This window comes from Gouania willdenowi, chromosome 7 (genome assembly GCF_900634775.1).
Source record: "Gouania willdenowi chromosome 7, fGouWil2.1, whole genome shotgun sequence".
Lineage (NCBI taxonomy): Eukaryota > Metazoa > Chordata > Actinopteri > Blenniiformes > Gobiesocidae > Gouania > Gouania willdenowi.
The window spans coordinates 24,435,340-24,459,784 of record NC_041050.1 but is presented as its reverse complement, the minus strand read 5'-3'; the positions used below and the strand labels follow the sequence as shown (position 1 = coordinate 24,459,784).

Below are 24,445 nucleotides of genomic sequence, written 5' to 3'. Positions count from 1 at the left end.
CTGATCATTCTAAATTAACTAATATCATCCTTGAATCAAATCGGCAACAGCAAATTGTGATTCAAATCGAATAGTTGCTAAAACAAATTGTTACACCCCTATATATATATATATATATATATATATATATTAGTCGTGATTCGAAATGTGTTTTGTTAAGCTTCGATCTTATAATAAGTAGATTTCAGGTTTTAGGCCACATTTGTAAAAACATTGGCGGATGTGTTTAAAATGGCTCTCTGCTGGTTTTCCTTTAAACGTACTCTTCCTGTGCAGGGGGGCGGGTACTGGTGGTCTTGGTCTTGCAATGGAAGGTCCATCAGAAGCCAAAATGTCTTGCACTGATAACAAGGATGGCAGCTGCAGTGTGGAGTACATTCCTTATGAGCCTGGCACGTACAACCTGAACATCACGTATGGCCGACAGCCAATCACAGGTAGAGCTCCGTAACCAGTGTCAGTGTCTGCATTTGCAATGAAGTCTGGGTTCAATGTTTGGAGTGTTTCCTCTAAACAGGAAGTCCGTTCTCGGTGCCAGTCACTGACACGGTGGACTGCACGAAGGTCAAGTGTCAAGGTCCAGGGCTCAGTAACAACGTTAGAGCCAACATCCCTCAGGCGTTCACGGTGGACGCCTCCAAAGCCGGAGTGGCCCCGCTGCAGGTTCGCGTTCAAGGCCCCAAAGGTGAAGTGAACTGATGTTTTAACTCTTCAAAAGCTCACACACAGATCAGGAGCCAATTTAAGAGTTCTCTGTTTGGGTTGTGTGTAGGTGTGGTGGAGCCTGCAGAGATTGTGGACAACGGTGACCAGACTCACACGGTCAACTACGTCCCCACCAAAGAGGGGCCATACTCCATCAATGTCCTGTACGCCGATGAGGAGATTCCACGCAGGTAGCACACTAAATACTTCCTCTTACCTTTTTCTACTAGATATCGGCTTTAAAAAATCTCATTATTCACATTTGCATCTCCATCTCAAAAACTACATCAATGGGGGAATATGTCAAACAGAAAAATACAAATATCCTGGAAAAATAGCTTCAAGTACGGACTCAAATGAAAATAAATCAGACAGCACAAAATACACTAATTGACAACAAATGCATACAAGATGACAACAAAATTACACAACGTACTCCCAAAGGACTCAACACAACAAAAACAAACAAAAAAATATAGAAAGTGACTGAGGAAATTATATTATTTTGTTGGTATTGTTTTGTGTGTTTATGCCTGACATTTTGTATATTTTTGTTTTGTATGTAACAAATCGTTTTGTGTGTTTTTGTTGTTGCTTTGACTAAGATTGGAGTAATTTGTCTATTTTTGTTGTGTTTTCAATATTTTTCAGTTATTTATTTGTAGTGTTTTGTTGTAGTTTTGTTGTCTTAAGTATTTTTAATTTTTGATGTCATTTTGTGCATTATTTCTGTTTTTTGTGTGTTTTGTATTTTTTTGCATTTTTGATGTCATTTTGTGTATTTACTTTGATGGCGGGCCAGTTGCTTTTTTCTAAGAGCAATGCTGTCTGTCTTTAATTCAACTAAAAAGAAGTTCATAGTGTGTTTTGTATTTTCAATGGCGTAGTTTGATTATTGCCTGTAGGGGGCAGAATGGCGCTCTCCATGCTGAACCTGCTGTTCTTTGTTGTCCCTCTGGTAGTCCCTACAAAGTGAAGGTCCTTCCCACCCACGATGCCAGCAAAGTGCGTGCCAGTGGTCCAGGCCTGAACACTACAGGAGTCCCCGCCTCTTTGCCCGTCGAGTTCACCATTGATGCAAAGGACGCCGGCGAGGGTCTGCTCGCAGTGCAGATCACTGTGAGTGGCCACAGCAGACACACAGAAAAACACAAGAGAAGTGAGTAAGATGAGGTTATCGTCTCTGTGCAGGATCCAGAAGGGAAGCCAAAGAAGGCCAACATCCGTGACAACCACGATGGAACCTACCTGGTGTCCTACGTACCCGACATGACCGGCAGATACACCATCCTCATCAAGTACGGAGGGGACGAGATCCCATACTCACCGTACCGTATTAGAGCCCTACCCACCGGGGACGCCAGCAAATGCACCGTCACAGGTACACACCGCAACACACTGCGGGGACCGGTCACCTTTCAGCTTCCTGATGTTTGAAGACCAATCATTGTAGTTTCCCTTCACATTGTATGATTTCTTTCTTCTACTCCTCAAATCTGGAGCAGAGTTGCAGGCGGAGCCTATTCCTGCTTCTTAGGGTGTAGCCTATCCCAGGATTAACAGAGGACACATTTACCAGTCAGTCAGTTTAAATAAAAGATGGACAAATTTAATCACATAAGGTCACATGATCAACATCTATCTCGGAAATGATTTGATAAATGTTGCCCTGAGGAAACTAAAATTAATTAATTCCAATAGTTTGTTCACGCTGAGCTCATCAATGATGTCACCCCTGTGCTGTGCCGTACACACACATACACACGGATCACCATCCTGCTCGACCTGCTCACATGCCACCATCACCCCCAAGGTTTTTCCTCTAGGTGTTTAGCGCACAGATGTTGCCACCATCACCTGACTGTGTGTATTTGTCACTTTTTGCTCCCTCTCCTGCTTCTCACTCGTCCTTTATCAGTCTCAATCGGCGGTCACGGCTTAGGTAAGCCCACCAAAAAACTCTCTGCTCCTTCTGTCCTGTCAGCATGGAGGGTAGTGGCTCCAGCTTTGATTACGTCCCTTCTCTGCCTTCTTCTTTGCCATGTCTACCATCCTCTCCCTTTGCTTTGACCTTGACCATGTTTTTCCTTTCTCAGTTTCACCTGACGAGTGAACAAACTAATGAACTAACACAGACGGTAGAATGGCTCTGGGGCTAATCTATCTTTGAGTTACGCGTGGAACATAGAAGCTGTAACTCAATGGTAACATTAGATAAATAACGACTCCATTCTAGTCTGCTTAACCTGGTCTAATGGTTGTGGAATGTGCATGCTGAACGTAGTGCGACTGAGTGTGCGTGTGTATGTTTCATGTCACGCTCTCTCCTGGTCAAGGTGCAGGTGTTGGTCCCACCATCCAGATTGGCGAACAGACTGTGATCACGGTGGACGCCAAGGCTGCCGGTAAAGGCAAGGTGACGTGCAGCGTGTGCACGCCTGAGGGGGCGGAGCTCGACGTGGACGTGGTGGAAAACGAGGACGGCACCTTTGACATCTTCTACACAGCGCCACAGCCTGGCGAGTATGTGATCTGCGTCCGCTTTGGTGGCGAGCACATCCCCAATAGTCCCTTTCAAGTGACGGTGAGTGATGCACTTTGACCTCCTCGGGCTGTGACCGCATTTGTAATGTTAAGCATTAAAGGTGGGATGATATGTGGCGATGTATTGTTACAGGGGTGTTTGTGAAGCCGACCTTTCCATCTCTGCTACATTCGTCTTCTCATCTGCAGGAAACAGTCATTGTCCAAAAGTGTCAATTGGTGACAGAAAATACAGCCATGCTTAGTGCTATACGATTATGGCCTAAATGATAATCCTGATTATTTTGATGAATGTTGTTATTATCATTATAATCACAATTATTAATCATGTTTGGGAAAAATGTGTATTTTTATTGCAATACTTAAAACAAGTTATATATTTACAGTTTACAGTGCAAAATCAATCAATCAATCTTTTATTTGTATAGCGACAAATCATAACCAATGGTATCTCAAGACACTTTACAGTAGAGCAGTCTTAAGGACGGACTCTTCATTTTATGGATACACATATGCATATATACGGATATACACATACATATGTATCCCACACCCAACATGAATTCATCATGGCGGCTAGGAAAACCTTCTGTTAAGCAGCAGGAACCTTGTGTGGATCCCATTCCTATGATGAACAGCCATCCACGTTATGCTGTGTTGGGTGTGTGCAGAGGAAAGGGTGGAGACAGAGTTGTTGAGACTCTGTAACTCCACACTGAGGATCCCACGGACCTGCAAGACAAAAGCCAGAAGGAGTACAGGAGCAAACACACAAGGGAAGAAGCAGACATAGAGGGAGTGTTAGAGAGAGGAATGGGACCCTCTCCGGTCCCTCTCTAACCTAAATGACCTCTCTCTTAACGCCCTCTCCAACCTCTCTCCAACCGAGCATGCCAAATGAAGCTTTAAATAAATTATACAGAAAAAATAAATAAAAAATTATCCCAAGAATAAAAAATGTACCATGCGCTAACTCACTAAATACACTATCACGAATTGCAACTCATTGAAAACAATTACAGCTTACAGCTCTCATTAGTCCACCAAGTGACACAGGCTGTTTGAAATGGTCCACTTTGTACTACACACTACTAACTCAATGAGTATTTACTGTCTACTATATACTGTAAGTATAATTAGGGTCAGTGGCTGACTTAGCATTTTGGGTGCCCAAGGCATAGTTCTTTGACGGGCCTTCCCACTTGGGTATGATCATGAAATATTTGGTATTTTTGAGGTCACACAACATTTAGTATGCTCAGTCCTTCATCCTCAAAGAGAACTGAATGTAGACAAGCCAGGACTGTCTGATCTTCTCCCCATTATTATTAGCCTGTAATAATGACTACTATTAAAACGCTGATCGTGTTGGTTTTTAGGGAAGTCAGTTTGTATTTGCACTGGTCCTTTTGAACAATTCTGCAATGATTTCTGTCGGTGAGGTGTTTTGGCCATGATGCTGGATCAGCTCCTGCTGGATCAACAACTCAGGTTGTGTATATTTTCTTGTGAGACATACAGTAGTCGACAATGATTCAACACTTAAAATGAACTCTTCACAAAATCATGATTAAGTATTATGGCCTTATTGCAACAACAAAAACAACTGTGAGGTATCAAAATTAGGGAGTGGGCTTTTTGGGACCCCTACTGGTTGGGGGCCCAAGGCAAAGGTGACGCCTTGCCTTATGATGGTAAGTCTGCCACTGTTTAGGATGAGGACCGTTCCCACTGAAGTATATTTCAAAGGTTCTGAAGATGCATTTCGAACCTACGACAAAAACCTGAGGCTAAACATCTCTGTTGATTTGCCACCATGAGAAAGTGACAAAGTAGAATATTAACATGTAGCCATTTGATCCATAAAACTCACATTAAATGCAGACATTTCGGAGACCCACAATTGTGCTACTGACAAAACTTTCAGTTAAAGCTGCAGTATGTAAAATCATGAGACCCCCTCCCCTCTCTGTTTCAAAACCTATTGTCCCTTTGCTGCTATCCTCGTGAACGTGTACAACTGTGGAGCTCTTAGCAGCTTTTTTCTCAATATAGACTGGTGATAAATGTAGGGTCTTTAGCTTGTGTTATTGGAGAGTTTTCTGGCGTTTTAGTGACATGAAAGCATGCATCACTCTGTTGTTACTGCCCTAAGCAGCAGCAGCTGCTGCCGTGAGCTCCTCCCCCTGCCACAAGCCCACACAGACATCTGCAATGATCTCAGCTGTTACTCAGAGCAGAGCGACAACCACCACTTACGCATCCAGACTGTAAATTAATGGTCTGTTTAATGTATAATTTGTTATGTTTTTATTTTCACTTTTTAATATACCATATCTTTATTGTGAACTTGTTATTGTAAACGCCGTCTATCGTCCCACCCCTACTAAGCATACAACTCAAGTATTTTAACAAATTCTTTCTTGTTTAGGTTTATAAGTTGAGTTTTTTTTTTTTTACTCCAAACCCTGTAACATGTTTTATTTAAAGAATATTAAAGAATAACTAAACCCCTAAACCACTTTTTTTCTACTGAAAACTAAAATGTATTTAGTATATAGTCGTGTTGTTAATTGATTCTTATCTTGACATATAAGTTCAAGTATTAAAAAATGTCAGAGTTACTGCCAAGCCCCTTCTATAAAAACTGAGGACTCTTCAATCTGTGGCGAGTAGGTTGGATTGAAATAATTGTGAAGAGAGCGAAGTATTGAGTAGCTAGTTAGCATAGCATAAATTATTCTTTGTTGATGTTATAGTATAGATCAAGTGTCAAGGGGGCCAAATCCGGCCGTTTTGGCCCGTTCAGTTTGTAGAAAACATAAATAATTGTGTACATTCTCAAATAATTCAGTTGTACAGTAGATATCTCAGTCCATCCAAATACACAAATTAAATCAAACTACACATATACAGAAGCTTGCTATTTTTTCCAGTGCCTGCATCACATGGCTGCAATCTTTTTTTTTATTTCAAATTATAGAGAGAACTCTCAATGTTTCTAAAATTCTGCCATTTCTCACAAACATTTCCACAAAATCCCCACTAATGGATATTGCTTAGGTATAGTCGGTGCCTCACACTGTATATAGTATCAATAATATGTGGAAGTAAATTAAGCACAGTGAAGCCACTTCTTTTCCCCACCTAAATCTGTCGCCCACTTGTTTGACACTCCTGGTATAGACTATGCTTATTTTAATTGCTCCAGGAGGCTTTAAAAAATATCCATCTTAAACCTGGGACTTTAGTTACCTTTTAAAGTGCAAGTACACCCCCAGGTTTTTGCTGACCTGTCACTAGGTGAAGGCCTTTATTATGGCTATTGATCCTAGAGTAGTTAAGACACGCCCAGTCACAGCAGCCTCACTCCCACAGCGCTGCTCAGATCCATATGGAGCTCACTGAGGGCTGTGAGATGATCTTATATATTATAGGAGGGGCAGGTCCAACAGTGATGGTTTGTGATGTCACTGATCTAATCTCAGCCAATAGCACGATTCAATTTCAATAGCTGCCTTTCATAGAGGGCAGTCACTCTGACATTTTACAACAAAAAGCGCTGAATTGAAATACTTTGACTAAAATATGAAAAGGGAACTCTGATCAATAAACTACATTACTTCATACCAAATCATGTATGTATTCAGCAGAAAAAAGTGGTTGTAGGGTGGACTTGCACTTTAAGCTCAGGAAACGACTCCTTTGAAAGGATGACTTCCACCTGTCTGCTCCTAGAAGATTCCTGGACTCGTGTGAACGAAACAAACCAAAGAATTAGATGTTCTTTCTTTCCACAGAGGCTGCGTGTTTGGGTCCAGATGACTCTGACTACTGTTTTATTCCTCCCTAGTTTATTGCTCTCATCCTTAAAGCTGAAAACACACACGTCTGTCTCACCACCTTCTATCCCCTCAGGCATTGGAAGGAGCTCCCTCAGACCAGCTTATGCAGCAGAGCCAAATGCCTCCATACTACGCTCAACAGCCTTGGGTACCTCAGCATCCCTCACCCATCTCATCTGCTTGGTTTTTGTTCCTCTAATGTTCATTTGTTCCTCCTAATTTTCATCAGCCTGCATCAGTGTTCGACGTGTCATGCTTCAGGCCTTTTTTAATCAATGAGGGGCTTTCACCTATTAAAAGGAGGGGGAAACGAACTGTGGTTGTAAAAAGTGTGCACGCTTTTGTTCAGCGACACAGGATATGTAGCAGACTAATCTCTGTATGGATCACACACCAACTTGCTTTTTAAACAAAGCATCCATTTTGAAAAGCTCCAATGTGGTCTTTCCATCTCCACCACATTTTCCAAAATGGTCTAGTTCTGCTTTTTCCCTCCGTTTCCCAACATCCCTATGTTTTTGTAGCATTCCTGTGCTTTGTCATCACCAGCTGTCATCCTGACCATGACCCCCTGCTATAACATGCATCGTCCCTCCATCTCATGGTTACTTCATCCCATGTTCTCTGTCTGCTGGTGGAGGAACTTTGACCGATTTGTGTTGCTTTTTGTGACTAAACCAATCCTCACAGGCGTTTCCACTGTCTCTGTGTGTTCCCCCCCCCCAACCCCCACCCCCCAGGCTAAGGACAGGCAGATGGGGATGAATGGACTAGATGTGGCCGGGCTGAGACCCTTTGACCTGGTCATCCCGTTCACTATCCAAAAAGGAGAAATCACAGGTAATCAGAATTGATGAAATTAAGTCTTGAGGGTGCTAAGGGTGCATCTTTCTTGTGCTTTAAAGGGAACTTCCACTGTTTTTTTTTTTTTTTTTTTTTAATCTGGCCTAAAATCTCTGAATTGTACTTATTGGAAGATCTATGCCTAACAAACTATTTTTTCTACCATATTCATTTTATTACCTTTTAAAATGGGACTACTTTAAGTTCCACCATCTTGATATCACATGATTGATGATGTCACACAGCCCCACTGCCTGTAAACAGCCCATAGTTTTCTATTGAAATGAAGCTTTCAGCCTGCTTTTTAGTTTGTTTCTAGATTGTTTAGCAGCTAATTGACAACTTGTGCTGCTTTTGGTTGCTCTAAAAAACCAGAAAAAGTTCAAAGATGTTGATGTAACCCTCTTCTGTTTACAGAAAGAAAATAAAAACGGTTGTGGGCTGAAAAATAATCTATGACCGCAGGGGCGACATTTCCAACTCTGAGGTTTTCTAGTGGACAATGAAGCAGAGAAGAAGCTCCTTAAGGATCTTTCCCTTAAATGCTATGCATCTGATGGCTGAAGATAAGCAAGTAATCTTAGACTGTTGGAGTCGCACAAACCCTCAGGATAGAGGGTTTTGGGTGGGACTTCAACAGTCCATGATTACTTGCTAACTTCAGTCACCAGAGCATCGGCTGTGCACTGTTTAAGAGCTCCCTGCGGTCAGAGATTTTTTTTTCGGTGTTTGTTTCCTCTTTCAGTAAACAAGATGGGTACATCAGCATCTTTAACTTTTCCTAGTTTTTTAGAGCAAACAAAAAGCACCATACGTTTTCATTTTGACTGAAAAAGCTGCTAAATTATCTAAAAAGCAGGCTAAAAAACATCCCATTGTCTCCAATAGGAAACAATGAGATGTTTACAGGCATGGCACCTTGTGACATCATCAACCACGTGATTTTAAGATGGTGGAACACAGACTCTAAAACCATAAAGTTGTCCCATTTCTAACAGTTTAAAAAATAATTGCCCAACAAAACATTATTTTGCATCATATTAATTTTATGAAGTACATTTCAAAGATTTTACGCCAAACTTTTAAAAACAGTGAAGGATCCCTTTAATGTCAAATCCCATCCTTTGCTGTACTATTCTTTAGAACAATGATCTCTTTGCGTTTCCTCAGGTGAGGTGAGAATGCCGTCTGGTAAGGTGACCGAGCCCGACATCACTGATAACAAAGACGGAACTGTGACGGTCAAGTACGGCCCCACAGAGGCTGGACTGCATGAGATGGACATCAAGTATGACGGCCTTCACATTCCAGGTAACGCCTGAAGTCACTCCTCCTGTTGTGGGATGAAATCAAAGATCAATTCTAGGCAGTTTTAAGCAAAATCAGATAATTGTGAGCAACAAACAGAGTAGGAAGAAGAAAAGAGGTGTCATTCTAATGTGAAATTTTACACCAGCTGAGGCTTGAACTCACATTTTCTGACACGAGATGATGCACTGTCACCGAGTTAATTAATAAACATGTTTAAAACATTTTGTTGGACTTCTACAATTATTAGTCAATAAGTCGATCACATCATCATTTATTATTAGCACGTGTAAATGTCACCTGTAGCTTTACTAAATAACTATTCTGGTCACCTGTGTGCAAGATAGCAGCTGTTGCGTTTAAAGGCAGATTTCAAATGGCTGTTAAATAATCAGTTATTAAGATTTAAGTTAAAAAAAATACACATATTGCCTCTCGACAGCATGTAGATGTTATTTTGACTTTAACTATTATTTATTGGCTCCATAAGTGAAAAGCTAATGTTTTTAAAGTGTCATTGACTCCAATTGTTAGCATGAGAGTGAAATTCAAAATGCTGCAAAAATAATGGAGTTTTTAAAATAAAATTCTGAGATTTTCCAAACATCTGCAATGAGTCAAGTATATGTTTACCTTACCATTTACAATCAAACATTTTGATGCACTGTAGGCTCAATTTGTGATAAATCTGTATGAATGGTTTGTGTAGGACAGTCTGAAGATGAGCTATAGACAGTTTGATATCTCCTCCATAATTGTTGATCAATTGATAAGTTAATTATGTTTTACAGTAAGATTAAATGTGCTAAAGTTTGTGTTGAGGCCATATCTGTAGCACTTATGGTTGATTTTTTTTTTGTCAATTTTCAAAGTGATGAACTTAAAAGGCTTGCTGTTGTGCCACCTTTAGGACGATTGTTTATGTGTATGTATATATGTATATGACAACACATCAGGACTGTGCATATATATATATATGCACAGTCCTGATGTGTTAACTCCATTTTCCAGGCAGTCCTCTTCAGTTTTACGTGGACTACATAAACAGCGGTAATGTCAGCGCGTACGGGCCCGGCCTCATCCACGGCACCGTGAACAAACCAGCCATCTTCACTGTCAACACCAAAGATGCTGGAGAGGGTGAGTGTGACCATGTGAGACCGCCGCCACGGGAATCTAACGCCTCTGGTCCCAACATGTCCCCGCAGGTGGTCTTTCCCTGGCTATCGAGGGTCCGTCCAAAGCCGACATCAGCTGCGTGGACAACCAGGATGGGACGTGCGCTGTGAGCTATCTGCCCGTCCTACCAGGAGACTACAGCATTCTGGTCAAATACAATGACAAGCACATCCCAGGCAGCCCCTTCTGCGCCAGGATCACTGGTAAGAATCAATCAGTCAAACTTTATATATATTTATATATATATAGCACCTTTCAAAACAAATTCAATTGAAGTCCAAGTCATAGAATTTTGCTAAAGTGATTGATAAAAGGTAAAATGATTTATAAGGTTGAGAGACTAATGCACAGAAGTAATTTAATTGAATAGTTAAAAAGATGACAAATAAGAAAGTCAGAAATAAAAAACAAAGCAGAGAAGGGAAGAATTAAAATATATTTTATATATATATATATATATATACTTTAGGATTACCATAAAAACAGTAGAAGGTAAAAACAGTAATAATGAAACATATCAAATAATTCAAAGAAAAATATTCTAAAATTATAAGCATAAAAATGATAAAGCACTACATGAAAGCAAAACTGCTCTGTTCCGTAGAGCCTGAACCACACTGAGTCCACCAGACTATAAGGAGCAGATTCACTAAGATCTGAAATAAAGGGTGGTAAACCAGGTGCGTCCCAAAATCCTTTTGTGGGGCTGTTTCTTCACTTGCTGTGGGGAATTCACTAACATTGCAGCACTCACAGACGTGGTTGAGACCGCCCTATTTAAAAGAACATTTTGCTCGTTTAACGTGGAGAGTGCACAGAAGCACAAAATGACATTTGAAGAAGATAAATGAGAGGCAGATTGACTTCTGTCTGCTGCACAATCAATTAATAATGTAGAAAACAAAATAAACAAATGAAAATGCTGTTTAATAAACTTTAAAACCTAATGTCATTTTCCCCTATAATCTAATGTGTCTGCTCCATCAGTTCCTTCTGAGCTCCTGCAGCGCTGTGCCACACACACTCTTAGATGTAAACATTGATCCATTGCTGCGTAAATTGACGCTCCTGCCATCAATGCGACGAGTTTGAAGGTCAAAACATGTATAGGATGACACAGGAGCTCCTTGGAGCGGTGCGTCCAGAGCGCCACACTGGACTCCAGCCGCATTTCTCTCCATCACACACTCTGTCATTATTACAAGCCACTGAAGGAAAATGCAATTGTTTTATTTAAATAATTTTCTTATACTAGGAAGGTTAACTTGAGTCTTTTTTTCATCCCCGCTGTGTTTTGTGTCAACATTCAGTGCGGCGATGATCTCTGCGCGTGTGTTTGCACCTGCCTGTGGGTTGTACTATTTTCCGGTGCTAAAACAATCACCGCAAACTGTTCCTGATTTGTTTAATTGCATTGCACCCACTGCATTCATTTATTTGCATTTTCTCCTACCATTTTTTTTTGCCGTTTTGAGATCCGCCTTCTTTACATATTCATCAGAGGGCAATGCGCTAAATGGATTGTAGGCGCATTGTGACACACAGATGATGCGCAGTCCTGATTCTCTGCGGTTTGTTCCCCTTTTTTGTGCGTGGAGTTATGTTTGCACACATTTTAATACCCCTAAACCTTTAGTGAATCTGCCCCTAAGTGTGAAAGCACCTTTACCTAACTTGTAAAATAGTAAAAAGAGACTAAATCTAAAGCTGTGACTGATTGTCATCAGTACTTGATGCTCAAAGTCTGCAGACTTTGCCTATTTTTGGTCCTTTATGTATCAGCCAGCTGAGTCAGCATGTTCACATAGCAGACAGGTTGGTCTTTTTATTGGTTTCTAATTCTATGAATAAGTCAGAATGTATTTTGATGATCCTGTAACGGTTGAGACTCGATGTCACACATTTCAACAACAAATTGCGGAACTCTCACTTCTGTTAATGAAAGTGAGGAAAACACTGATAATAAGGAGGATCCATGAAGGTCACTGCTGTTCCCAGGTGACGACTCTATGAGGATGTCCCACCTGAAGGTTGGCTCAGCTGCTGACATTCCCCTGGACATTGGCGAGCTCGACCTCAGCCAGCTGACGGCCTCGCTGACCACACCGTCGGGCCGCGAGGAGCCCTGCCTACTGAAGGTGCTTCGTAATGGACACGTTGGTGAGTGTGAGCGTGATTTGAAACCAGGAGACGGACTCCAGATAACATCTCACCATCGTTTTCTGCTTTCACCTTCACAGGAATCTCATTCGTTCCAAAGGAGATAGGCGAACACCTCGTGAACATCAAGAAAAATGGCCGTCACATTTCCAACAGCCCCATCGCCGTCATGATAAACCAGTCGGAGATCGGCGACGCCAGCCGAGTGCGTGTGAGCGGGCAGGGCTTGAGCGAGGCCAGGACCTTTGAGCCTGCTGAGTTCATCATTGACACACGGGATGCAGGTTTGATGACAACAATAAACCTCCTTAGTTAATTTAATGTTAAAGATCATTTATTCATTTTAAGATGTCTGACATTTCCAACAATTTCAATAGTATTTAAATGTTAGGAAAATCACTGCTTTAAATCCTGTTTCTCTGTCCAGGATACGGAGGCCTGAGCCTGTCCATCGAGGGACCGAGCAAAGTGGACATTAACACTGAAGACCAAGAGGACGGCACCTGCAAAGTCACCTACTGCCCCACGGAACCAGGAAACTACATCATCAACATCAAATTTGCTGATCAACACGTACCAGGTGTTTACCAGGGATCAGTGAGGAGGGGTTGATTCCTGGTGGCTATGCTAAGTGTGTGTGTGTGCGTGTGTGTGTAGGGAGTGTGTTCACTGTAAAGGTCACAGGAGAGGGCAGGATGAAGGAGAGCATAACCAGGAAGAGGAGAGCGGCATCTGTCGCCAACGTGGGCAGTCAGTGTGATCTCAGCCTCAAGATTCCAGGTGATCAACTTGCCTGGAAGCACAAAATAAAACCACGAGTCAACCAGCCTTCACACACTTTTTTTTCTCTTTTTTTCTTACTTTATTTTTTCTTTTTCTACTTTTTATCTTCAATTTGGAAGTTTTCTTATTAAGCCATCTGACAAACGATGGTTATTTGTTCCTAATTTAGTCTAACTAATTAAAATATTACAAATACTCGGTGCGTTGTCTTTGTAAGAAAAGCAAAGCATCCTTTAGCTTCACAGACTACACAAACTAATGCTAACAGTTGCTTTAATCTAAATTCAAAAAGTCATTATTTTAGTAGCTGAATATCAGCCTTGTTATGTCCTTTTTCATGGCCGTGTTCTTACGTTTCCCCACAGAGATCAGCATTGCCGACATGACGGCTCAGGTAACCAGTCCATCAGGCCAGGTCCACAAGGCTGACATTATGGAGGGCGAGAACAACACCTACTGCATCCGATTTGTTCCCACTGAGACGGGTGTACACACTGTGTGTGTCAAATACAATGGGATGCACGTGCCTGGCAGCCCGTTCCAGTTCACTGTTGGTCCCCTCGGAGAGGGCGGGGCTCACAAAGTTCGAGCTGGAGGCCCGGGACTGGAGAGAGCAGAGGCTGGAGTACAAGGTAGGCGATGTCTTTGTGAATGTGTCAAACGTAGCTAATCAGTGTCCGTGTTTCTGACCGGATATATGTTTGCTACATGTAGCCGAATTCAGCATCTGGACCCGGGAGGCGGGAGCTGGCGGCCTCAGTATTGCTGTGGAGGGACCGAGCAAGGCTGAGATTCTGTTTGAGGACCGTAAGGACGGCTCCAGTGGAGTGTCCTACACCGTGCAGGAGCCTGGTGAGCAACTTCACAGAAAGACGTCACGATGAGCTTCACCTCTTTGTTTTCTGTCTCCTAAATACTTCCTGTATGTGAAATGTAAATAGATAGCAAAGTTTGGATGGACAATTGACTTAAAACTGCTTTAGACAAAATGTTTTTATCAGATAAAAACTAAGTGTAGGCCTCATAGACCAATAGATCAAAGATAATTTTCTGGGAGAAAGAAGAGATGGAAAAGGTAGAAATTTCTGCTAGAAAGTTTGTTGTGATCACCATGGTTTCATCTCACTCCACCAGATATTCAGCCAGATTAGTGTTTTTATATGTAAATCCAAACTAAACATCCAACAACAGTGAAGATTAAAACAAACTTTTGAGCTAAAATTTTAAACTTTTTATTTCTTTTTTTAGAGTAAATGATCTTTGATTTATTGATATTTGAGGGGTCCGCTTAAGCCGTGTTGTAAATGTCATACTAATAACTAAAATCGCTGAAATGTAGGAATGTAATGTATATACATGGATCAAATGACCACATGATGATATTCTACTTGGTCACTTTCTCAACTTTCAAAGGTGGAGAATCAACAGAGATATTTATCCTCAGTGTGCTTCAGGTGTTTGTCATAGGTTCGAAATGCATCTTGGGAAACTGGGAAGTATACTTAAGTGGGAATGCTCATCATCCTAATTTATAGTATATAGTAAACAGGTTGAATTTGTAGTGTATAGTACATTAGTGGGACATTTCCAACACAGCTTTGGTCTTTGTCTGATAAAACAGAATATCATTTCCTGGAGCTTAAAGTGCTTTTTCTCACTTAACACTTTGTTTCTTGAACATAAGATGTTTAAAAATGTTGAGTTTTTTACTGAGAGCTTCACAAAGGTGGCCTGACTCTGGAGCAGTGTGGGTGCTATGCAGCATTCAAACACTGAGCGTCTGACTGGTTTCCTTTCTCCCGTAGGTGACTATGAGGTGTCCATCCGCTTCAACGATGAGCACATTCCTGACAGTCCGTTCATCGTGCCTGTGGCGTCGCCATCGGATGACGCCCGCCGCCTCACTGTTGCCAGTCTTCAGGTGAGGCTCTGAGACACACACACACATCTTGTGTGCGCACACACCAGGCCACAGTTCACTCCCTGCAGTGTAGCAGCAGCAGCAGCTTCCAAACCTCCCAAAGCTCCTATAGATACGTTAGAGGTAACGTAGACAACTCCCAAAGATCTGTTCAGTGAACTTCACTGATGAGCTGTAGGATTCGTGCTGCTGCTGCATTGCTGAGGAGTGTTCAGGCTTCTGGGATCAATCAGACGATTGTGTGTGTTTCTCGTGCCTCATTCTAAAGGCTGCCAACAGCTTCCTACTGCTGCTCACACACTGATGGGCTGCTAAAGGGATAAAGAGGTCTGACATGGGCTGCTTCCACTATCTCTCTCTCCTCTCTATAATTTCCTAACAGTAATTTCAGGGTTCACGCTAGCGCATTTGAGCGTAGGGGCCCCCTTCGCTGTGATGTCGGTGACTCTTTAGTTTTTTCCTTTTTTAATCAGTACTGTCGTAATAATTGCTGCACACTTGGTCACAAAAGGGACTTCCGGGCACGCATGGGTAGTTTTAACTCTCTTTTTGATCTGCATAACCAAGAAACAAGTAAATCAGCCTCACCGTCTATTTACTGCAGGTGATCTGCTCGGATGCCCCCGCCTTCACCTTAGGACCCCTGCATTCACTTAGCTGCCCCGATGTTGCCTGTGTTGATCCTCCACTTTGTAACCCATAATCACCGTCCAATATAACTATTGTGCTTCATTGTCTAAACAAAAACAATCAACTAAATAAAACAAATAAAATTAATACGTTTACTGCGGGTCTCATAATACATCATTTAAATTTGAATTTCCTTTGCTGCTTTTTCATGGGTAATTGAAGCAAATTCGCCCTGTGGTTTTTCAAATCAGTTTTTTTAATAAAATGTTATTTCTTGTCCCCCGGACCACACTACAACACTGGCGCTACCAGCTGTCGTGCCTGCCATATGGCTGCACTAAGCGATCTCTTATGCTGTGAAAAATTCCTGGTGAGAACCCTGGTAATGATTCAAAGCAACTCACCAGCACTTTTAGAATAAAAGCTGAACATCCACCCTCTCTTCCTTTTGTTTGGTCACACTACTCTCTCTCTCTGTCTGTCTGTCTGTGTGTGTGTTGCTTCCTATAGCCTCCCACTGCCCTCCTCTTTAACCCTATTAGCAACCTCCAGGTAAGCCACCTTAGATACAGATCAGATCGCAGTGCGTGTGACTGCAGATGAAAGCGATGAAAGTGTGATGCATTCTTTGATGGTGTGAGTTTGTGTTATGGAGCAGGAGTCGGGTTTGAAGGTGAATCAGCCGGCATCGTTTGCCGTCAGCCTTAACGGGGCGAAGGGTGTGATCGACGCCAAAGTCCACAGCCCGTCGGGAGCGCTGGAGGAATGCTGCGTGACCGAGATAGACCAAGGTAAACCGCATCAATCCCAGAATCTTTAAACTCTTAAAGTGTATGGGACAACATTTTTCATATTGATGCTTAACGCAAGAATAATGCCTTAATAATTAGTGCGTCCACTAAATGTTTTATATGATTGTGTCCATCTTTGTTAGATTTTTGCACGTTAAAGTTGCTTTTTTTTACGGTCTGCTTTTGAGAGAATGACCATATATGGGTTGCAATGCAGAAAAATGGTCTAGCATGGCCTGCTTCAGCTTCCTTGCAGTGCTGATGGCTCTCATGGACAATGCCTACAATTAGATTGCATCATCATCATTACATTATCTGCTCTCAAATATGCCTCCATAGTGTGTATCAGATCACTGCAAGAAGATTTCTGTAAATGGAGTTTCTTCATTTAACCGGAGACATCAGTTGTTTGGCACCAACACTCATCTACTATTATTCTGTAACTTGACAAAATGAGGTTTTTGCTGACCTGCCACTAAAGGGAAAATTTAAAAAATGCCTTGATTATGGGAGGGGCTCTTGAAGCACTTAAGATACGTCCAGTCTACACTATAAAATCTGTATAGAGCATGCTACGCTATGAATCTGAGCATGGAAGGCAAATATTCTCCTTGTGTAATTCTCTAGAAATCAAACTTTTGTGTGCTTCAGCTGCAGTATGTCGCTTATGAGCCATGAGCATCTTTGCTGATGGGCTGTAGTGAAAATGACTGTTTAATTATAGCTGCTGCGCAGTGATGGTCAGGGCCAGGCAATTTTAAGCAAAACAAGGCAGCAGCTGTTAGCGTTTAAAGGCAGACTTCAAACAGCAATGTTCAGTCATTAAAACAATACGATGGCTCCATGACATTTTTTCCATTGACTCCAATTGTTCACATAAGAGTGAAATTCAAAATGCTTAAAAAATGCATGAATTTGTTTTTCAGATAAAATTCTAACCCATCTCTAATGGCTTTAAAAAGTGGTTTTCTTTAAATGTATTTTGCAAGAATTTTCATGTCACGGCTCAATTTTTGATAAATCAAAAATCTGTGTGGAGGAGATTAGTTTTACAGTTTTTGATAAAAAAGAGGACTTCATAATTTCAAATAGGTTTAAATGTACCAAAGTTTATTCAGTGTTGGGGCTACATTTTGGTTAAAGTTTCTAATCTGTAGCATATATGGTTGATTAATCGTGAATTTTTAAAAGTGTTAAACTTTAGAGGCTTGTGTGCCACCTTTGGGATGATTGGCCTGTATGTGACTGGACCTTTGTGCCAAATTTGGGGATCATTCGTGCATTAGAAGTAGGATTTCCTCAGAAGAAGAAAACATGCAGAATAATATTGGCACCTGGATTAAGATTACGGACAAACTGAGCATCGTTTGGAACTTTAATGATCAGATATCGGCAATGTTTCTTTCATATGAAAAGATGGTGTTAACATAATAAGATGGTGCGATATGACCAAATGATTTGTTTTGCTCTTTCAGATAAATATGCTGTGAGGTTTATCCCAAGAGAGAATGGTCTGTATCTGATTGACGTGAAGTTTAATGGAAACCACATTCCTGGAAGTCCCTTTAAGATCCGAGTTGGAGAAACAGGCCAGAGTGGAGACCCTGGAATGGTGTCGGCCTATGGACCGGGGTTAGAGGGAGGCACCACAGGTAACAGAAGCGTAAAACGGGAGGACCAACATGTTGGTGTTTTCTAAACGACTCCATCTTTGACTTCAGGAACAGCCTGTGAATTTGTGGTGAACACGAGCAGCGCCGGCCCTGGAGCTTTAGCTGTGACTATAGACGGGCCTTCAAAGGTGAAGATGGACTGCATTGAGTGCCCCGAGGGATACAGGGTCACCTACACCCCGATGGCACCTGGAAACTATCTCATTTCCATTAAATATGGCGGTCCTTATCACATTGTTGGAAGCCCTTTCAAGGCAAAGATTACTGGTGAGAATTTTCTCTGTCTGTGCTCCAACAAGAGCTACTGGTTCACTCGCTCGCTATCTGCACATTGCTAACAGTCCCTTATTTCCTGCACTGTCTGCTAGGTTCTAAACTTGTGTCAAGCCACAGTTTGCATGAAACCTCTTCTGTCATGGTGGACCCTGTGACCCGCGCCATCAGCTCATCTCAGCATGCGGCGCCCACAAAATCTGACGCGAGCAAAGTGGTGGCAAAGGGCTTGGGCCTGACCAAGGGCTTCATCGGTCAGAAGAACAGCTTCACTGTTGATTGTAGCAAAGCAGGTTGGTACAGCAGGAAACAAACACTATAAAGGGTTTTAGTCTTTTTTTACTTCTTTTTTCTCACTTTGTTTTGTGTACACATGTTATTTTGTGTTTTTCTTTTATTTTGTGTGTTTTTGTCGTAATTTTGTGTGTTTAGGCCCTCATTTGATGTGTTTTTGTCATAATTTAGCGTTTTTGCCATCATTTTATGGTTTATCATCATTTTGTGTGTTATTGAAAATACCCCAACATCTCTCCCTCAGCTTCATCTTACCAAACATTCTCCATCACAGAGTAGCTGTACTATGAAACAAGTTATCAACACGTTCACTTAACCCAAGTGATTTCAGCCTGGGTACGTGCGCGCTCCAGTAACGGGGGTGGAGATTACAACATCTGACCAATCGCAAACATGGAGAAACTGTGCAGAGCAATTTGTCACATTTGACGAATAATTCTTTAAAAATATGAAGGATTACATTGTTGCTGCAACAAAAGCAGAATGGAATGAATGCGGAAATTGATGACTGTTAATGCAATAAGATTATACAATACTTATTCATCAGAATAAACAGAGACTCTGATCAGTTTAACTATTACAGCACAGATGTTTCTATTCACATAGTCATTCTCAATTACTCACAGACTCCCACAGACATGATTGGTTTTTTTTTTTGAGGACTTTAGTGAACCCTGTGAAAGGGACAGGTTGCATTCATAGAGCTCAGCCTACATCAAAAGGTGGACATGTTTGTATTTTCTAACTTATGGTTATTTCCAGGTTTACCTGAGATCAGTTAAACCGGGTTCTAACTGGAATGATCTTTCATCAAGAGAAAAACACCTTAGTTGTCACAGTAACGCAGTCTGTCACACAAACCTGCTCACGACCAGGTTTAGAGGGAGAGGCTGCTCGAGGACAGTCACAGGGCAGAGAGAAGGCTCCTGATGAACACTATTGCTTTTGGGGAGGGGATTAGTGTGCATACCTCCCGTGCTCTGTGCGCGTCTGGTATCCGTTCATTTGAATTTAATGTCTAGTGCTGAGTTCATCAAACACTCATAAGTCTAATAAATCATAATAAATATATAATAAAATATTATTGAATTGTAAGTTACTGCAATTTTTTAAACCCTGACATAGCTCTCATAAGAACACTTTGATGAAATACCCTCGAGGTTAGCAGTTCAGGCTAAGTTACCATGGTGACTTACCGCGTAAAGAATTTAATTTACCTTTGGTGTGTTTTCCATGTCGTTTAATGTCTTTTTGTTGTCGTTTTATGTATTTTTATTATTTGTAGTTTTGTTTTTTATTTGGTGTTTTTTCCTTGTCGTTCTGTGTATTTTTGTATTTAACTTTTCATTTGGTGTGTTTTCTTTGTCGTTTTGTGTATCTTTATTTATTTGATTTTTTGTTTTCATTTGTTGTGTTTTTGAAGTTACTCTGTTTGTTTTGAGGGCCGTCAAAGGTGGACAAAAGTTGCATGTACAGTATCTTTCCTAATGCCCACGCCCATCTCCTTTACCGCCCCCTGCAGGCCGAAACATGCTCCTGGTTGGCGTGGACGGTCCCAAAGTTCCCTGTGAGGAAATCCTGGTGAAACATTTGGGCAACCTCCAGTACAGCGTCAGCTACCAGCTGAAGGAGAAGGGCGAGTACGTCCTGGTGGTGAAGTGGGGCGACGAGCACATCCCGGGCAGCCCCTACCACATCGCTGTGTAAACAGCCAGGGGGGCCCATCACAAATGTATACCACTGTTAAAAACCAACTGAAACCTTTTCACCTTTCCTCCAATTTAAAAGCAAATGTTTACAGCGACACATCCCTCCCACGTCGTATTTACTCATTTAAATATGTCATTAGTGAATAAATAATAAATGCTTCATCCAAAGTCTTAAAAATGTGTTCAGATAGAAAAAAGAAATCATCCTTTTATTACATTTAGAATAAAGCACCACTTAGAATGACTGTTTGCAATTGTTGTTTATTGGTAAATCCATTATAAAGGGTCAGTATAGCATTAGCCTAGTGAAGCACACCTGTGCCCCCTGCTTTGATTAGAAGTGTGTTTCATTTTACGCTGATGATGTTTATGAATTGGGCTCAAAGCAAAGCCCTGATGCACCTTCTGAGTTTGGTTGTAAGGAGGAAAATGAAGCCACACTTCTTGTCCTGATATGGAAATAAAAAAGGATTCTACTGTAACAACAGACTAAATAATGAAGATACAAACACTCTCAATGTAAACTTAAAAAAGCCTTAGATTCTCATGTTGTTTCTTGTTTTTAACGACAAGTCTTAATTCTCAAAATGTTTCACCGCTTCAGTTGTGGTACCTGAAAATCTCTTTATATGCGAGAATTTAGAGCAGCATCCCGTGTATGGAGAGGATTCGTCTCGAGTCGTTTAACATGCTAGCACAGAGTTGGCCTGCACTTTTAGCATTAGGGAGCTCCTTTCAGGTGAAAAGATTCATTTCACAGTAGCTTACCGCCTCACACGTGCTCCGTTTACGCCACTGCTTGGAAACTGTTGTTTTTGTGGATGTGCCGCAGGTTATCATAGGTCACAAACCTCCCACTCACACACAGCGTCGCTCTCTCTGGGCCTTTGTGGTGCGTTAGTATCTGGGAGGAGGACAGTGTTGGTCGATTGAAAGGTTCAAAAAGGGAAGTTCATTGTGAGCCTATGGGAAGGATTACAAGGAGACGATGAAGTTGTTTTTCTTATTTTGTGATCACCAAAAGCAGGAAGCTTGTGTTGCTCTGATTTGTGCTCAGTGTGAAGTATCCCACTGCTTCCCTGTGGCTGACCACACCCACACCAGCCCCATGTGCTTCCTGGTTCCCTGCTCTACGCTGATTTATATTCCTGAACAAAAAAAATGAATTTTGTCTGAAAAAGAAAAATGAAAAAAGGCTTAAAGTGATTGTAAGACAGTATTTTGATACACAATAAAATTGTCTAAGTATTTTTCTGCCAGCCTGAGTTTTTTTTTTTTTTTTTTTTTTGTTCCACAAAGAAACTGACTCAAGCAAAAACAAAACCATTCAGTGTGTTTTCACCTCAGTCCTTTCATAAAGATCGTCATTGTTCTGAACCAAACATTCACTGCTAAACTGAACTTTCCATCTGGAATGTACAGTTTATTGGGCTGGGGAAGTCGACGCCCTTCTGGAACGACCTCCAGGAGCCGCTGTACAACTAAAATGGTTGTGACTCTTTATAATAATGGAATATAGAATACATAAATAAAGCCTGTTTTAATGTAGACTGATAAAAACGACCACTTTCTCAGGTAAAATACAAACCATTGAGACTCGCACCACATGCTTGAATTTCCCTGTTCACAAGACAACCTTAAATTGACAGTAAAAGGAGTGGTTTCCTGAAATTCCAGTTTACATATACTGTAGCACAGCTATGAGAGCCACATTATCATTAGAATAATGACCAATAACAGGAAACAATGGTTTGTGTGTTTTTAGCGTAACTTTGTTGATTTTCCCTTTCGATTTGCATTTTTGACTCACTGTTTTTCATTGTGCACTTGTCGTTTTAACAGTTAGACGTTTACACATTTGTTCCAGACATACCATGTATACACAGTAGATCCCGACAGTAAGTGATGCATTAAAATATGTTTGCAGATCACACATGTATTTTATTTGGGAGGGAAACTAAAGAAATCAAAGTTAAATAAATAAAAACCCTAGCTATCATTAAAGTAAAACTAAATGTATGTTTGGAGATATAATGGCTGACATTGAAGTAAAATTCAAATTAAATAATGTTGAAATTGGAAGAGTTTATCAAAGTATTAGTAATCGATGATAGTTATTTCAAAGCCTTACACAGAACATACAAAACCGAAATAAGAACAGCCTTTGTTTACTGAATTTTTCACTTGTGAACCAATAAATAAAAAAACTCAATTTAGCTATAAGGTTAAAGAAACAGGATATTGTGATTCTTCCAATCAGCTTTTTAGTAAATCATCTACATTAAAGTTTCTGAATTTTATCATATATTTTAAAACATTAGAAAATATGTTTTGTGGGGGAATAGAAGTGTCTTGTTTGTATTCAACTTAGGGGATTTAAAATTACTGTTCTGTATATGTAATACAATGTACTGTTTAATTACTATAATTACATCAGTAATGTATGTTCTGATTTGCTTGATTATTCCTATGATGGTACGGGCAAGCCATTGAGCTTCAGCCTATTATAAATTATGTTATGAATAAAAAATATTTTTTTCTTGTTTTTAAACCAAATTAAAACATTCATGCATTCATTTAAATTCTTATATTAGGCTAAATATGATTCAAGACAAAGAAGTGAAACATTACTTAATCAAAATAAGGAACTTAAATGAGTAACATTGTCAACATAAGACTTTAAATCCACTGATAAATAAGAAAAGGCGAACTTGTGTAAACTATTTCCAGAATACAATGTAAAAAGAAAATACAGTTGCTCAAATGACTAAGAATCTGACTTGACTTCGACTTTCTTTATTGTCATTCAAACTTGAACTTTACAGTTCACATAAGTATGGGGAGAGATTTGTCTCAGAAATATTCACAAATAAATCCCCAGTTTTCACACGTGTTTTTCAAATCCACAAATATAAGTTTCATGTGAATTTTCAGACTTTCTCGTGTTTTTCAGATGTATGTGTGTGTACTCATTAATTATTATTTGTAGATATTCAGTTGTGTTTGTGGATCGGCCCACGTGTGCATTTATTTTTGAGACAAAGAACAAAACTCATGGTCCACATGTGTGGAAAACACTATCATCCAGTATTGAAGTCTCTGCTGACTATTAACAATTTTCCGACACAAGAATATCTAATAGAGGATTTTCATGGAGCGCACGGTGGATTAGTGGTTAGCACGTCCGCCTCACAGCAAGAAGGTCCTGGGTTCAAGCCCTGCGGTGGACTTGGGTCCTTTCTGTGTGGAGTTTGCATGTTCTCCCCGTGCTGCGTGGGTTTCCTCCGTGTACTCCGGCTTCCTCCCACAATCCAAAAACATGACTGTAAGGTTGATTGGAGTCTCTAAATTGCCCATAGGAGTGAATGAGAGAGTGAATGGTTGTCTGTGTCTGTGTTGCCCTGTGATGGACTGGCGCCCTGTCCAGGGTGTACCCCCGCCCTATGAGAGCCGGAAATTGGCACCGGCAGACCCCCGTGACCCTGTTAAAGGGGAATAAGCGGGTATGAAAATGGATGGATGGATGGATTTTCATGGCGCGTCATCAAACCAGAAGTCGCCATATTGGAGGTACTCAGCAGATAACAAAAGCAGATCCTGAATGTCGAACGAAAGGAAATGATGAATTATTACCGTGTTTTTGGCTGTACTAATTGCTCAGACCATGAAAAACATTTGGAGTTTTATAGACTGCCAAAAATTAGAACAAATCAGGGAGAACAATGTCAAAAGTTACCAGAGGAAAGGAGGCGCTTGTGGTTAGCGACGTTAAACCAGGATCTACGAG

The 24,445-nt window shown here is 40.9% G+C and overlaps 1 protein-coding gene across 9 annotated transcripts in view; it reads left to right on the top strand.

Moving 5' to 3' along the window:
• The window catches only part of flna (filamin A, alpha (actin binding protein 280)), a 64,243-nt gene extending 42,328 nt beyond the window's left edge, over window positions 1-21,915 (top strand). Inside the window, exons 26-50 of one of the 9 annotated variants that reach the window (XM_028453857.1) lie at window positions 277-437; window positions 518-685; window positions 773-896; window positions 1,668-1,824; window positions 1,897-2,086; window positions 2,624-2,647; window positions 3,048-3,289; window positions 7,168-7,242; window positions 7,835-7,934; window positions 9,108-9,248; window positions 10,257-10,385; window positions 10,454-10,627; window positions 12,423-12,584; window positions 12,665-12,868; window positions 13,012-13,164; window positions 13,242-13,364; window positions 13,733-13,999; window positions 14,082-14,219; window positions 15,173-15,288; window positions 16,429-16,470; window positions 16,577-16,709; window positions 18,185-18,361; window positions 18,431-18,649; window positions 18,751-18,948; window positions 20,472-21,915. In XM_028453857.1, coding sequence (XP_028309658.1) covers window positions 277-437; window positions 518-685; window positions 773-896; window positions 1,668-1,824; window positions 1,897-2,086; window positions 2,624-2,647; window positions 3,048-3,289; window positions 7,168-7,242; window positions 7,835-7,934; window positions 9,108-9,248; window positions 10,257-10,385; window positions 10,454-10,627; window positions 12,423-12,584; window positions 12,665-12,868; window positions 13,012-13,164; window positions 13,242-13,364; window positions 13,733-13,999; window positions 14,082-14,219; window positions 15,173-15,288; window positions 16,429-16,470; window positions 16,577-16,709; window positions 18,185-18,361; window positions 18,431-18,649; window positions 18,751-18,948; window positions 20,472-20,656 — 3,802 coding nt within the window. In that variant the 3' untranslated portion in view covers window positions 20,657-21,915. Of the gene's footprint in view, window positions 1-276; window positions 438-517; window positions 686-772; window positions 897-1,667; window positions 1,825-1,896; window positions 2,087-2,623; window positions 2,648-3,041; window positions 3,290-7,167; window positions 7,243-7,834; window positions 7,935-9,107; window positions 9,249-10,256; window positions 10,386-10,453; window positions 10,628-12,422; window positions 12,585-12,664; window positions 12,869-13,011; window positions 13,165-13,241; window positions 13,365-13,732; window positions 14,000-14,081; window positions 14,220-15,172; window positions 15,289-16,428; window positions 16,471-16,576; window positions 16,710-18,184; window positions 18,362-18,430; window positions 18,650-18,750; window positions 18,949-20,471 lie in introns of all 9 variants that reach the window. The other 8 variants (XM_028453856.1, XM_028453859.1, XM_028453858.1 and 5 more) reach the window with 8 other exon arrangements.
• The last annotated feature ends 2,530 nt before the right edge of the window (window positions 21,916-24,445 follow it).